The 12,371-nt window shown below is 44.5% G+C and overlaps 1 protein-coding gene across 1 annotated transcript in view; it reads left to right on the forward strand.

The window, feature by feature from the left end:
* The first annotated feature begins 3,278 nt into the window (after positions 1–3,278).
* HMGN3 (high mobility group nucleosomal binding domain 3) overlaps positions 3,279–12,371 on the forward strand; it is a 30,199-nt gene continuing 21,106 nt past the window's right edge. Inside the window, exon 1 of the mRNA XM_081904944.1 lies at positions 3,279–3,627. Within this exon, the coding sequence (XP_081761070.1) occupies positions 3,613–3,627 (15 nt within the window). The 5' untranslated portion in view covers positions 3,279–3,612. The remainder of the gene's footprint in view (positions 3,628–12,371) is intronic.

Consider the following 12,371-nt stretch of genomic DNA (forward strand, 5'->3'; position numbering starts at 1 on the left):
TTCTTAACCACAGTTAACTCTGTCTCTCTCTGAAACCGTTCCGACTCAATATCTGTCAAATTCTTTCCCAACACCTTAGTTTTTTGCTTATTTAGTTTAAATCCCGCCACCCGACCAAAGTCTTGAATTAGTTGTAGTACTCTTTTCGTACTAGATTCTGGCTCCTGTAATGTCAAAACTAGGTCATCTGCAAACGCTTTAAGTTTATATTGTTTCGCTCCGACCTGTATCCCTTCCACCAACCTGTCCCCTCTAATCATGTTCAAGAGCACTTCCAGGACCGAAATAAATAATAACGGGGAGATCGGACAGCCTTGTCGTGTTCCTTTTTCAATTTTAAACTCTTCTGTAACCACATTGTTAACTATCAATTTAGCCTTTTGTTCTGAATATATTGCATCAATCCCATTCTCAAATCCCCGGCCCACTCCCATTTCTTTTAAATTCCCCTTCATAAACTTCCAGGATATGTTGTCAAAGGCCTTCTCCGCATCTATAAAGATTAAAACAGCTTTAGTATTTATGTCTGTTTGTAGAAGCTCCAATATATCTATAATGTTTCTTGTGTTAGCAGACATATGTCTACCTGGGAGAAAGCCTGCCTGGTCTTTATGAATTACTTTGTTTAAAACCCTCTTGAATCTACTTGCCAAAACGTCTGCGAATATTTTGTAATCCACATTTAAAAGGGAGATGGGAGAAAGGACAGATCTTTGTTCCCTACCCTAGCTAGGTCTTGTATACATTTCCTGTGATTTTGATGGCCAGCAGAGTTACCTGGAATGCTATGCTCCATCGTGGTTGAGGAGGCAAACCCTGTGTAATATGGCAAGTCATTTGGGGATCTCCATTAAGTGGAAGCACAGTATTAACTTGTGCTGTCAAGCAAGCATTAGTGTCCCCAGAATCTATTCTTGCCATGCCTCTGTTGTCTACTTTGTTTTCTTTGTGATAGCAGTGCTGCTGGTACAAGGGTATCACAATGCATGAATTTAGAAACAAGCCTTTCCTTAGCCAGCAGTAATAGTAGATGAAGGTGAAGCTCTCACTGGCAGCCCCATTGATTCCAATGAGAAAGAAAATAAAGGAAGTACTCAATTCTTCCATCAAATCAATGGCATTTAAAAGTGCTCAGGCAGGGCTTTTTCAGCTGGAACTCACTGGAACTCAGTTTTGGCACCTCTCTGGTGCCCCCAAAAGAATCATGGAAACTGTAGTTTGTTAAGGGTTTCAGATAATTGAAGCTGTGAGGGGCAGAAAACTACCTCACAGCCGCCGGCTGGCCAATGTGATTTTTTTGAGGGCAATAATGTGCTTTAACCAGTAGTGATGTATGGAAGTGAGAGCTGGACCATAAAGAAGGCTGATCACTGAAGAATTTATGCTTTTGAATTATGGTGCTGGAGGAGACTCTTGAGAGTCCCATGGACTGCAAGAAGATCCAACCTATCCATTCTGAAGGAGATCAGCCCTGAGTGCTCACTGGAAGGACAGATCGTGAAGCTGAGGCTCCAATACTTTGGCCACCTCATGAGAAGAGAAGACTCCCTGGAAAAGACCCTGATGTTGGGAAAGACGGAGGGCACAAGGAGAAGGAAATGACAGAGGACGAGATGGTTGGACAGTGTTCTCAAAGCTACCAGCATGAGTTTGACCAAACTGCGGGAAGCAGTGGAAGACAGGAGTGCCTGGCGTGCTCTGGTCCATGGGGTCATGAAGAGTCAGACACGAATAAATGACTAAACAACAACAATGTATTTTAAACGTGAATTGGATGTGATTTATAAATGTATGGTGTCGATCTGCCTTAATAGTCCCAAACTAATATATTGCACTATGCAACTTTCTCATCACTTTCTGCTAAGAAAGAGAAGAAACCTTAACAGATCTGTACCTAGGAGCAGTTCTGTTTACAAAATACAGTACAAAGCTGTATGAAACATGAAATGCAAAAGTGTGGGGTGGGAATGTGTGCTTTCACAAACGGGATAGAAAATGTAAGTTACGACACAAAAGGCTGAACGTTATTTATTGCAGGCAGGGAGGGCACATCCTGTTTCCCTGATGCCCTGCCACTGCCACTTCCCCCCTCCTTTACCCAGATTGTGCAACCGAGCCTGTGAAGCCTTATGACCAAGTGATGCTAACTTAAGGTTACCAGATGCCCCTGTTTCCTGGGGACAGTCCCCGGATTTACAAATCAGTCCCCATACAAAATCCATTGAAATTGAAAAGTGTCCCAGGATTCATTGAAAAAAATCTGGTAACCTTGCGCTAACTGCTGGCAAACACCTCCAAGGTTCCTACTACACCTTTTCATGGTTCCTCATCTTTAAAACCAAATTTGGGTGGGCTGCCATGAATTGGGGGATACTGTCCAACAGAGGACCGTCCTTCAAAACAGGACTGTCCTCTATAAAAGTAGGAAACAAGACTAGCCACTTCCTGCTTGATGTTGGCCTAATTTACCGGTATGTGAAATAGGGGCAAATCCATGACCTGATGGTTTTCCTGCATTAATCCCTTCAACTGACTGTTGAAATCTCTCAGATTATATGCCGGCCATATTTAATGAAGCTAGCAGCTTCCTCCGGAGCAGGCAGCAGAAACAAACAATATCGTAATTTGAAATTCCCTTGACGTGCATGGCCTGAAGAGGACAACCGACATCTGCTCTCAAGAGGGAAGCAATCCGGTGCGTAAAATTAAAATAAAAGCATCAGAGACGAATAGATCAGGGCTGCAGGGATTTATTGCCAACCATATTTCGTAGGCTACAGCATTATTACACACTAACTCGGTATAATAATAATAATACCCTCCAAGTGTCCCTATTTTCCAGGAACAGTCCCGGATTTACTGAAAACGTCCCCGTTTCTGATTTGATTGCGAAATGAGGATGTCCCTATTTTCACTGGAGGGTATGGTCTCGATATCAACATTATGGCAACAACGATGAGGTTGAAGAACATGTTAGGATCTTTGGAGGGGGGAAGCCAGTTGTGGCTAACGCGGAAGGGTGGCGAAGGAAGCAACCCTCCTCTCCCCGCTACACTCGGGGTAAATGGAGACAGGGCGATCCGCCTTTCTCCTTCCGACCTTCCTTTGGGAAGGAAGCCTCCGCGCGCCGCCGGCTGGCCAATGGCAGGATCCCGCCTCGCCCCTGCGTGCCCTGCATCTGAACCGCAAGGCCTTCCCCTCGCTAGTCGTCTGCGGCGGAGGGGGGGGGGGCTACCGAACGGGGGAGCCAATCGCGATCCAGAAGTGTGCAAATCCCCCCCCCCCAACACACGCACACATGCGCGCGCTTCTCTTTCGCTCTCCGGACGAGGCGGGCGGTCGCTAGTGGCAGCGGGTGGAGGCCGCCGCTTGCGCCCCCAGGAAGGCTCCGCCGAGAGCGCCCAGGCTGCTGCTGCCGCTGCTGCTGCCACCGCTGCTCGTTGGGGCCGCCGCGGATCGGGGACATTTCGTAAGGCACCGCCGGAGGAGGACGCGAGATCTGCGCTTGTGCAGCGGCGGTGGCAAGTCATAGCAGCAGCAGCAGCAGCGAGGGAGCAATAGCAGCAGCCGCGTCTTCGTCGCTTCCCTTCGGCGGCCCGCAGAAGGGACATCATGCCGAAAAGAAAGGTGCGTGGAGGTCGCCTGCAGGTCTGAGTTAGAGGGAGGCAGGGCGAGGGGAAAGAAACGCACAATAAAAAGAAAACGCAGCCTTTGGCAACGCGCGGCATTTGCGTGGTTCCGGGAGGCCGCGCGGGTCGTGCACGACTTCAGCGTTGCTGCTGTTGTTGTTGTTGCTGGAAGCGCCTGTTGCAAGAGGCGGCTTGTCGGGAGATCTCTGTAGTGTGACATGTGCGTGTGGCCTTCGACGTCTTGCACGTTTTAATGGCGTGTGTTTGTGTACGATACAACCAGCAGTGTGGGCTCCTCGCTCCGTCCTTATCTAGTTGTCCCCGGAGCTGCTTTTGCAGACACAACTCTTGCGCGCTCGCTGGCGCAACGTCGCGGCTGCAGCGCTGTCGCCGCTCCTTTCTCCCCCGGGGAAGAGTTGGCTGCTGACAAACTCCGAGCGGGAGGCTGTGCAAACTGCCTCTGTGTGTTGTTATTGTGTGTGTGTGTTTTTGTGCATCTCCCCCTTCCCTCCCCCTCGGGGACCTGCGCTTGCGTTGCCTCTTGTCTCCCTTGCAGCCTTGATGATGGTGGTGGCGCCAAGGTAACATGGAGAGACGGGGAGGGGGCAGACCAGAAAAGCCATATTTAGACCAAACGACACCCTTCTCCTCCCCTCCCGTGACAGACCCCGTATGTACCAACTCCGGTGTCAATCAGGACAGGAGGCGGCATCGACGGCCTTGGGCAGCACAGGCTGCTCGCATACGAAGGCGGCAATAACAACGGAGAGTTTCCAAAGAGCACCCAGGGAGAGCGCTCTGGACGGCGGGGAGGAGCTCGGCACCCTCGGGGAGGGGAGCCGAGAGGGAGGCCTCCCCGCCGATGCGCCGCTTGGCCTCGGAGAGTTTCCCACCTCCGCTGCCCATTCCTCGTTTCCTTCTCCTGCAGCTGTTGGGGAATTCCTGCGCCCCCTGCACTGCACTCCCCCCCTCCCCAAATTCAGATCTCGTGCCTCCCCCTGTACGCTTGGATTTGGTGGTATGTTCCTTCCCTATCTCTCGATGCGCTTGTTTCTGGCAGGGAGTTGGTTTTGTATTTCACCCAGAAGCCAGCAAGGCAGGGCTGAAATGGTCAGACGCAGTGCTTTTTTCCTCCGGGGGTACTCAAGGGTACCCCCTGCCCCCCAAAAGTTAAATGTTAAAAGTGTGGCATTTACTGTAACAACTTCATAGTGAGTACCAGCACCTTTTTAAAAAAGAGCGTGAAGATTTATTGTTTTCCCCAAAATGGTGCCCTGAAGAAATTTGGGGCTGGGAACTTCACGGGATAAATGCTGAGAAGTTTGCAAGTCTATGAATCCAACATAAGCATGTGTAACCAAAACAACAACAAAATAGTTAAGGGATAGGGAATCTGTGGCACTCCTGATACTGCAATTCCCATCACCTTGACCATTGGCCATGCCAGCTGGTTCTGATGGGAGTTGGAATCTGCAGTGCCACAAAAGAGCGGCTTTCTCTACATAGAAATGGAATTTCTACAGAGGTTCTGTAGAAGTTAATATCTGAATAAAAGGTACCAATGGCTTTCTAAGGTCAGCAAGTTGTTTAAAACATTGAAATAAAACATGCTGTGTGGTTTTGACAAGAGGAAGAATAAATCCAAACTTGACAAAGTAAAACCAATACACCTGGCTTCGGGTGCCTTTTCGTGTATCTTAACAGCTTGTGTCCTTTCCTTCTCAACCCCCTCTTTTGATCTCACTCTGCAATACAATTGTACCTTGGAATCCATTCCGGAAGTCCATTCAACTTCCAAAATGTTCGGAAACCAAGGCACAGCTTCCAATTGGCTGCAGGAAGCTCCTGCAGCCAATCAGAAGCCACGGAAGCTGCGTCGGACGTTTGGGTTCCAAAGAACATTCGCAAACTGGAACACTCAACTTCCAGGTTTGCGGCATTCAGGAACCACAACGTTCGACTCGCAAGGCGTTCGACTTCCGAGGTACGACTGTAAAGAATGCAGATAACCATATCATCAAGAGAAGTATGAAACTCTAGAGCCAGGGATTTCAACTCAAATGGTATTTAGATATATTTTGAAGTTTTAGCCATCAGTGGACTGGAAGAATCAAACACAAAGTATTTGTGCAGAAAGAAACCTATCAATTACTGAACTATAATACAGTGAAGGGTCAGTGCTCTAAGCTCTTCCAGTTAGGCTTTCACATGTCTGCTGCTGTACTGAAAATACTAAATTAGCACTAAGTAAACCAGAGTTTTAGTATGGGATTTATAGCCCAATACTGCTCTAGAACATTTGTTTTCCCCAAAACCCTTTCATATATAATGCTTAGAACAAATGTGCCGTCACCAAGACTGGAAGAGGCCAACCCTTTGAGGTTTACTGTGACATGTTAAGCTAGAGGGGTGCGGTTATGCTGTTTTGGACACAGGACCTGGTGGTCTTATGGTGGAGCCCAATGGGTTTTACTTTACTTTCTTCAGAATTGTAGTAACTGGGGAACTTGGTCATTCTGTAAAGTAGGACCATAAATTACTGCCCCAAACACAACTCTTAACAGCAGCACTGTGGAAATAATTTGGTGTACATAAAAGGGAAATTTGTTTTTAACGCTTTGCCTTTGCAGGTCTGGGTAAAGGTAAAGGGACCCCTGACCATTAGGTCCAGTCGTGACCGTCTCTGGGGTTGCGGCGCTCATCTTGCTTTATTGGCTGAGGGAGCCGGCGTACAGCTTCTGGGTTGGCAAGAGCAAGGACCAAGCAACGGGACCTCACCCCGTCACGGGGATTCGAACCGCCAACCTTCTGATCAGCAAGTCCTAGGCTCTGTGGTTTAACCCACAGTGCCGTGACAGTAAATGCAAATGTAGCTTTAAGTCAGACAGTGACCTGGTTTGTACATAATACTAAGCTGTGTTTTGGACAGACAGTGAGCTAACTATGAGTTGTTCTAGAGAAAAACAAGCTATGGCTTGTTTCTCTAAAGTTTCCTCTGATTTCCACCAGTTCTTGCTTCAGGCTCTTGTAGTTTAGTGAGCTTCTGGGGAAGGGTGGTCAAGCAAACCATGGTTAAAGAAGGGTGCTTGGTTTACATATAATGCCAAACCATGGTTAAAAGAAATGGATGTTTGTGTAAGCCCAACAACAAACCATGGCTTCAGATCAGCATTATGCGTGAGCAAGCCACTGCTTTCAGATGCTCTGTGGTTCTTTAAACTCCGCTCCACCCATTGTTACAGCTTTTAATGATTTGTTGTTAGACCATTTTCTTTTAAAAACATTTTATTTACAACACCCTCAGTCATTGTAATGTTATCTTTAAATAAGAGGTTGGCGGAGGGAAGGTTTCACTAGTAAAGCAAGCACATTGAATTGTTTTTAGGGTTTTCAACCTGAAAATATCAGCTCCTGATGTAATATTGGATCTTTATAGTGAACAGAGTGATCCCGTTTTGCATGTATGGGAACCAGTAGCTCTCCATATGTTGTTGGACTGATCACTGGCCAAGCTTGTGTCTGCTGTACAACAGTTACATTGAGGGGGCAATCTCTGATTTCCAACCACTCACCCACTAGTTTACTTTCTGTCTTTGTCCATCCAACTCTCTGACCACGCTCTCTTGGAGTTACATCCTGAAGCCAGTTGAAGCCAGATCAAATTATTATAGAATCATAGAATCATGTGAGTAAGCGGATCCCTGTCTGCCACTTAAAAACAAACAAACATGTTATTGTAAATATAGAAAAGGCATTCATGATAATATACGCATTCATCATACTATAAATAACAAATAAAGAAGAGGTTATTCTAAACCAGAGAAAATAGTAAAAACAGATTTCAGACCTTCAGATTTTTCATTCCAGAAAGATTAAAAACCACACACGTTCTTTGTTGGACAACATCTAGGATGGAGGAGTTCCTGATGGGGAAATAAAGAATTGGGTGTCATTAGAATTGCAACTTGCATGTGCATGTAAAATGCAACTTAGACTGCATGCACACTGCAGTTTACTTTCCTCCTCGTGCCTTCTCACTACTAGTTTGGGAAGTAGCTTGCACAGGGCTTTAGCCACAATCTGTATCTATCCTGGTGTTTCTACAGTGGTACTTCTGGTTACATATGCTTCAGGTTACATACGCTTCAGGTTACAGACTCCGCTAACCCAGAAATAGTACCTCAGGTTAAGAGAAGAAGAGTTTGGATTTGATATCCCGCCTTTCACTCCCTTTTAAGGAGTCTCAAAGCGGCTAACATTCTCCTTTCCCTTCCTCCCCCACAACCAACACTCTGTGAGGTGAGTGGGGCTGAGAGACTTCAAAGAAGTCTGACTAGCCCAAGGTCACCCAGCAGCTGCATGTGGAGGAGCGGAGACAAGAACCCGGTTCCCAGGTTATGAGTCTACCGCTCTTAACTACTACACCACATCAGGATGAGAACAGAAATTGTGCTCCGGCGGCACAGCAGCAGCAGGAGGCCCCATTAGCTAAAGTGGCGCTTCAGGTTAAGAGCAGTTTCAGGTTAAGAACGGACCTCCGGAACGAATTAAGTACGTAACCTGAGATACCACTGTACTGCCTTTGATGGGTTCTCCCCTAAACCAGCTTTGATCTGAATAGAGAAAAAGAACAACCTAGCTGCATTATAAGCTGGTAGGTAATGTGTACACAGCCTTGTTTAGTGAACAGTATGCACACCCTCCAACGTTTCTCCAATGAAAATAGGAACGTCCTATTCCATAATGATTTTACTGTTTCTACCCCACACATCTTACTGGTCTGCCCTAGCCGCTCTGGGCAGCTTCCAACATATATAAAAACCCAACAGAACATTAAACATTTTAAAACTGCCCTATACTGGATTGCCTTCAGACGGCTTAGGGGGTCAGATAATTCCATACACTCCAACATTTCGCCAATGAAAATAGGGACATCCTAAGGAAAAGTGGGACATTCCAGGGTTAAATCAGGAACTGTGATGGCTTCTCTAAATCAGGGACATCCCTGAAAAATAGAGACACTTGGAGGGTCTGCAGTATAAAACCAGTGACTGAAAAAGGACTGTGGCCCTGCTCTTTCACTTTGAAAGCAGACCTCTTCACTTTGGCTTCATTCGTTTATTTCATACAATTTATATACCTCTCGTTTGTAAAAAGAAACCTCAGAGTGGTTTACAAAAAGAATAAAACAATGAAATTATCAGTAAAAATAATTAAAAACAATTAGTTTAAGCATTCAAATGATAATAAAAATCTGCACAAGCTAACAACACATTAAAACACATAGAAACATTCTACATATCTGGGTAGGATCGTTTAACCAAAAATGTTTTTAACAGCCGCCCAAAAAGAGTACAGTGGTACCTCGGGTTAAGTACTTAATTTGTTCCGGAGGTCCGTTCTTAACCTGAAACTGTTCTTTACCTGAAGCACCACTTTAGCTAATGGGGCCTCCTGCTGCCACCACGCTGCCGGAGCACGATTTCTTTTCTCATCCTGAAGCAAAGTTCTTAACCTGAAGCACTATTTCTGGGTTAGTGGAGTCTGTAACCTGAAGCGTATGTAACCTGAAGCGTATGTAACCTGAGGTACCACTCTACAGGGAAGGTGCCTGCCTGATGTTAGTAGGCAGGGAGTTCCAAAGTTTGAGTGTTTCCGCACTGGAAGTTTGAATTCTTACAAATGCAGAACAAGTATTATGTGGCACCTATAACAGCGCCAGCTCTGCAGATTGAAGCGGTTGTGTGGGCCTTCTGTCCTCGCCTCCACTGAGGTATTTTATTGGTGATATTGCTGTTGACAAACGGTAAATTGCCTGATAGCTGAGCTTGTTAGGGCTAGATCAAAAAAGAGCACTTATGTAAAACAAATTGCTCAGATGGGGAGCTGGAGATTACTATAAGTAGAAGTGGAATGTCACTAAAGCTGGGTGACTTCTGAAGCCCAACTCCCTGCTGCTTTACAAAATAGATAAATAAAATGTATTAAAAATATTCACGACCTGGCATTCCGCTATACACCTCAAGATGTTCTGTACTCTGGGGGAGGGGGGAGGGAGGAAAAATGGGGGGGGATAAGGATATGTTTTTGGATAATATGTCTTCTTATAACTTTGAATTAAAAAAAATTAAAAATAAAATAAAATAAACAATGGTACAAAATAATAAAGGTGCAATGATTAGGGGGAAAAAAGATGTTCTGTACTCTGTAACATTGGAAATCACCTTTCCAGAGTCAGCTTCTAAGTGTGCTGCATGTTTTGTAATCCAGTCAAGCAGTGCTATCATAACGTACACCTCTGCCATTGAATATCCAGCAGTTTTGCATCCACCTACCCCTGGGCAGTCCTTAAAAACCTACCAAAAATGGTGGGACGTTTGTTTGTTTGTTTGTTTTTTAAAGACCACAATTCTAATGGTAGTGTTTAAATTTTATAGACATGGAAGCAAAAGTAAAAGATAAAGCAGTGTGTGCCTACTCAGGAGCTTCAGATATGCTTTCACAAAAATTCATTTGCTGTACTGTGTTCATTTGTAACCTCTGGTATGTCGCCTCGTGTTCTGTGCTACTCTGCATGGAAACCAGTGTGTAGGAAGTGAAAGCATACTACCTTCATATCCTTCTCTATACTAAATCTGCTGGTTTGTAATGACAGGTACCTGTCAAGGCTGTGCAGGCCAATAAATCAATACAGAAATCTTCAGCTTTTTGCCAGGTACAGTAAACAATAATGTTCGCTAGATAGCAGTTCCCAATTTAAAATAAGCAAGTGTCCATAATCCATATATACACACAGCTGGTTTTTTTTTTTTAAAGAAAGGATGAATCAGAGATGAGATTGCAAATAGGTTTTCAGCAGATCAGTAAGAATGTTAGACTCAAATGGATCAATTTCGTTGATAAGCTCTGTACTCCCAGAACAGTTTGTAGAAATGTAAAAGAAGACTGTTGGTAGTTGAAATATCCTACGATTTACATTCTTATTCTTGGACCACAGTTTAGTTACCCAGGACTGAATTGCATGGGGTTGGATCCAGGCTAAAGTTATTTGAACCTGGTTCTTGTTAAAATCAATGGGATTTGAGTTAAATTCTGACTAATGACTGATTAAATTCAGTGGAACCCAAGCTTAGCTAACTTTGTCTGAACCCATAGATTACAGTGAAACTTTTGTAGCATGTTCTGAGGATCTAGGCTGCGAGGCTGAGATCTGAAGTTGCACTTTATTTGAAAATCAACAGTATGTAATTGCTCTGTTCATTAAAATGGTGCCTCTTTATTCATCAGGGCAGTAGAAGTTTTTAATGCAAGTGTTGGTAAAAACTGCAGTAGTAAGCACTATCTTAAAAGAGGGATTCTCTCTTTTCACACGTACAAGAGGAATGCCTTCTTTTAAATGATGCCAGCTATTGCATGTGTGTGCATTATCTAAAAACAAAGAAAATGTGCTCCTGTCTTGTTTCAGAAATACTAGGTTGGATTCAGGTAGAGGCGAGCAGACAGAGGTGTTTTGTGAACTGTTGTACAAGCACATTGTGAAATTTCGTTTACAAATGGAAACACACCTCTGGTTTTTAGTTGTCTTTTTCTCACAAAAGGATCTTGCATTAAATATGAAAAAGCCCTTCCATGTGTGGAGAAGCCCTTTGCTCCCGTCTAACTTAATGTTTGTACCTATATACACATTTAACTGGTAGATATATTAATCAATTAAACCCATACAGCTTATGATTAAAAATATTTAACTGGGTTGCAGCCCTAATTTAAATATATTGTTTCTCTAACAGAAGACGCATCAAACCAAATGCATATATTTTGATAAAGAGCAATCACTTTGATCACCGCCTAGAACCTGAGGACAAGCATTTGAGGCCTTTTTGTGCCTGTAAGTCTGAGTTTGGGAACCTATGGATTTGCTACAACTTCCATTATCTCTGACCACTGGTCATGCTGGTTGGTATTGATGGGAACTGGGAGTCCAACAATATCTGGAGGGCTACACAGAGCCAGTGTGGTGTAGTGGTTAAGAGCGGTAGTCTCGTAATCTGGGGAACCGGGTTCGCGTCTCCGCTCCTCCACATGCAGCTGCTGGGTGACCTTGGGCCAGTCACATTTCTGTGAAGTCTCTCAGCCCCACTCACCTCACAGAGTGTTTCTTGTGGGGGAGGAAGGGAAAGGAGAATGTTAGCCGCTTTGAGACTCCTTAAAGGGAGTGAAAGGCGGGATATCAAATCCAAACTCTTCTTCTTCTTCTTCTTCTTCTCTTTCCCTGCTGTAAATAGACCTTGGAGGCTGGGTATTGAGTGGTGTACTGCTGGTTGTTGTGCACAAGTTATACCTGCTTCAAATTTATTTATATTATGTTATATTTTTTTATTATTTTCATAGCCCATATTTCCTCCCAAGGAGCTTAAGACAGCATACAGCAGCAACCCTGTGAGATAGAATAATAGAATTGTAGATAGGAATAATAATAATAATAATAATAATAATAATAATAATAATAATAATAATAATTAATAATAATTTCTACACCACCCATCTGGCTGGGTTTCCCCAGCCACTCTGGCCAGCTCCCAATAGAATATTAAAACCATGATAAATACACCAAATATTAAAAACTTCCCTAAACAGGGTTGCCTTCAGATGTTTTCTAAAGTCAAATAGTTGTTTATTTTTCTGGAAAGGGTCTTGGGGTCATCTAGACCAACCCCCTGCAGGCTGAGAGTGAGTGACTGGCCC

The sequence above is a fragment of the Podarcis melisellensis genome (assembly GCF_964234715.1).
Source record: "Podarcis melisellensis genome assembly, chromosome: 3".
NCBI classification, from domain to species: Eukaryota; Metazoa; Chordata; class Lepidosauria; order Squamata; family Lacertidae; genus Podarcis; species Podarcis melisellensis.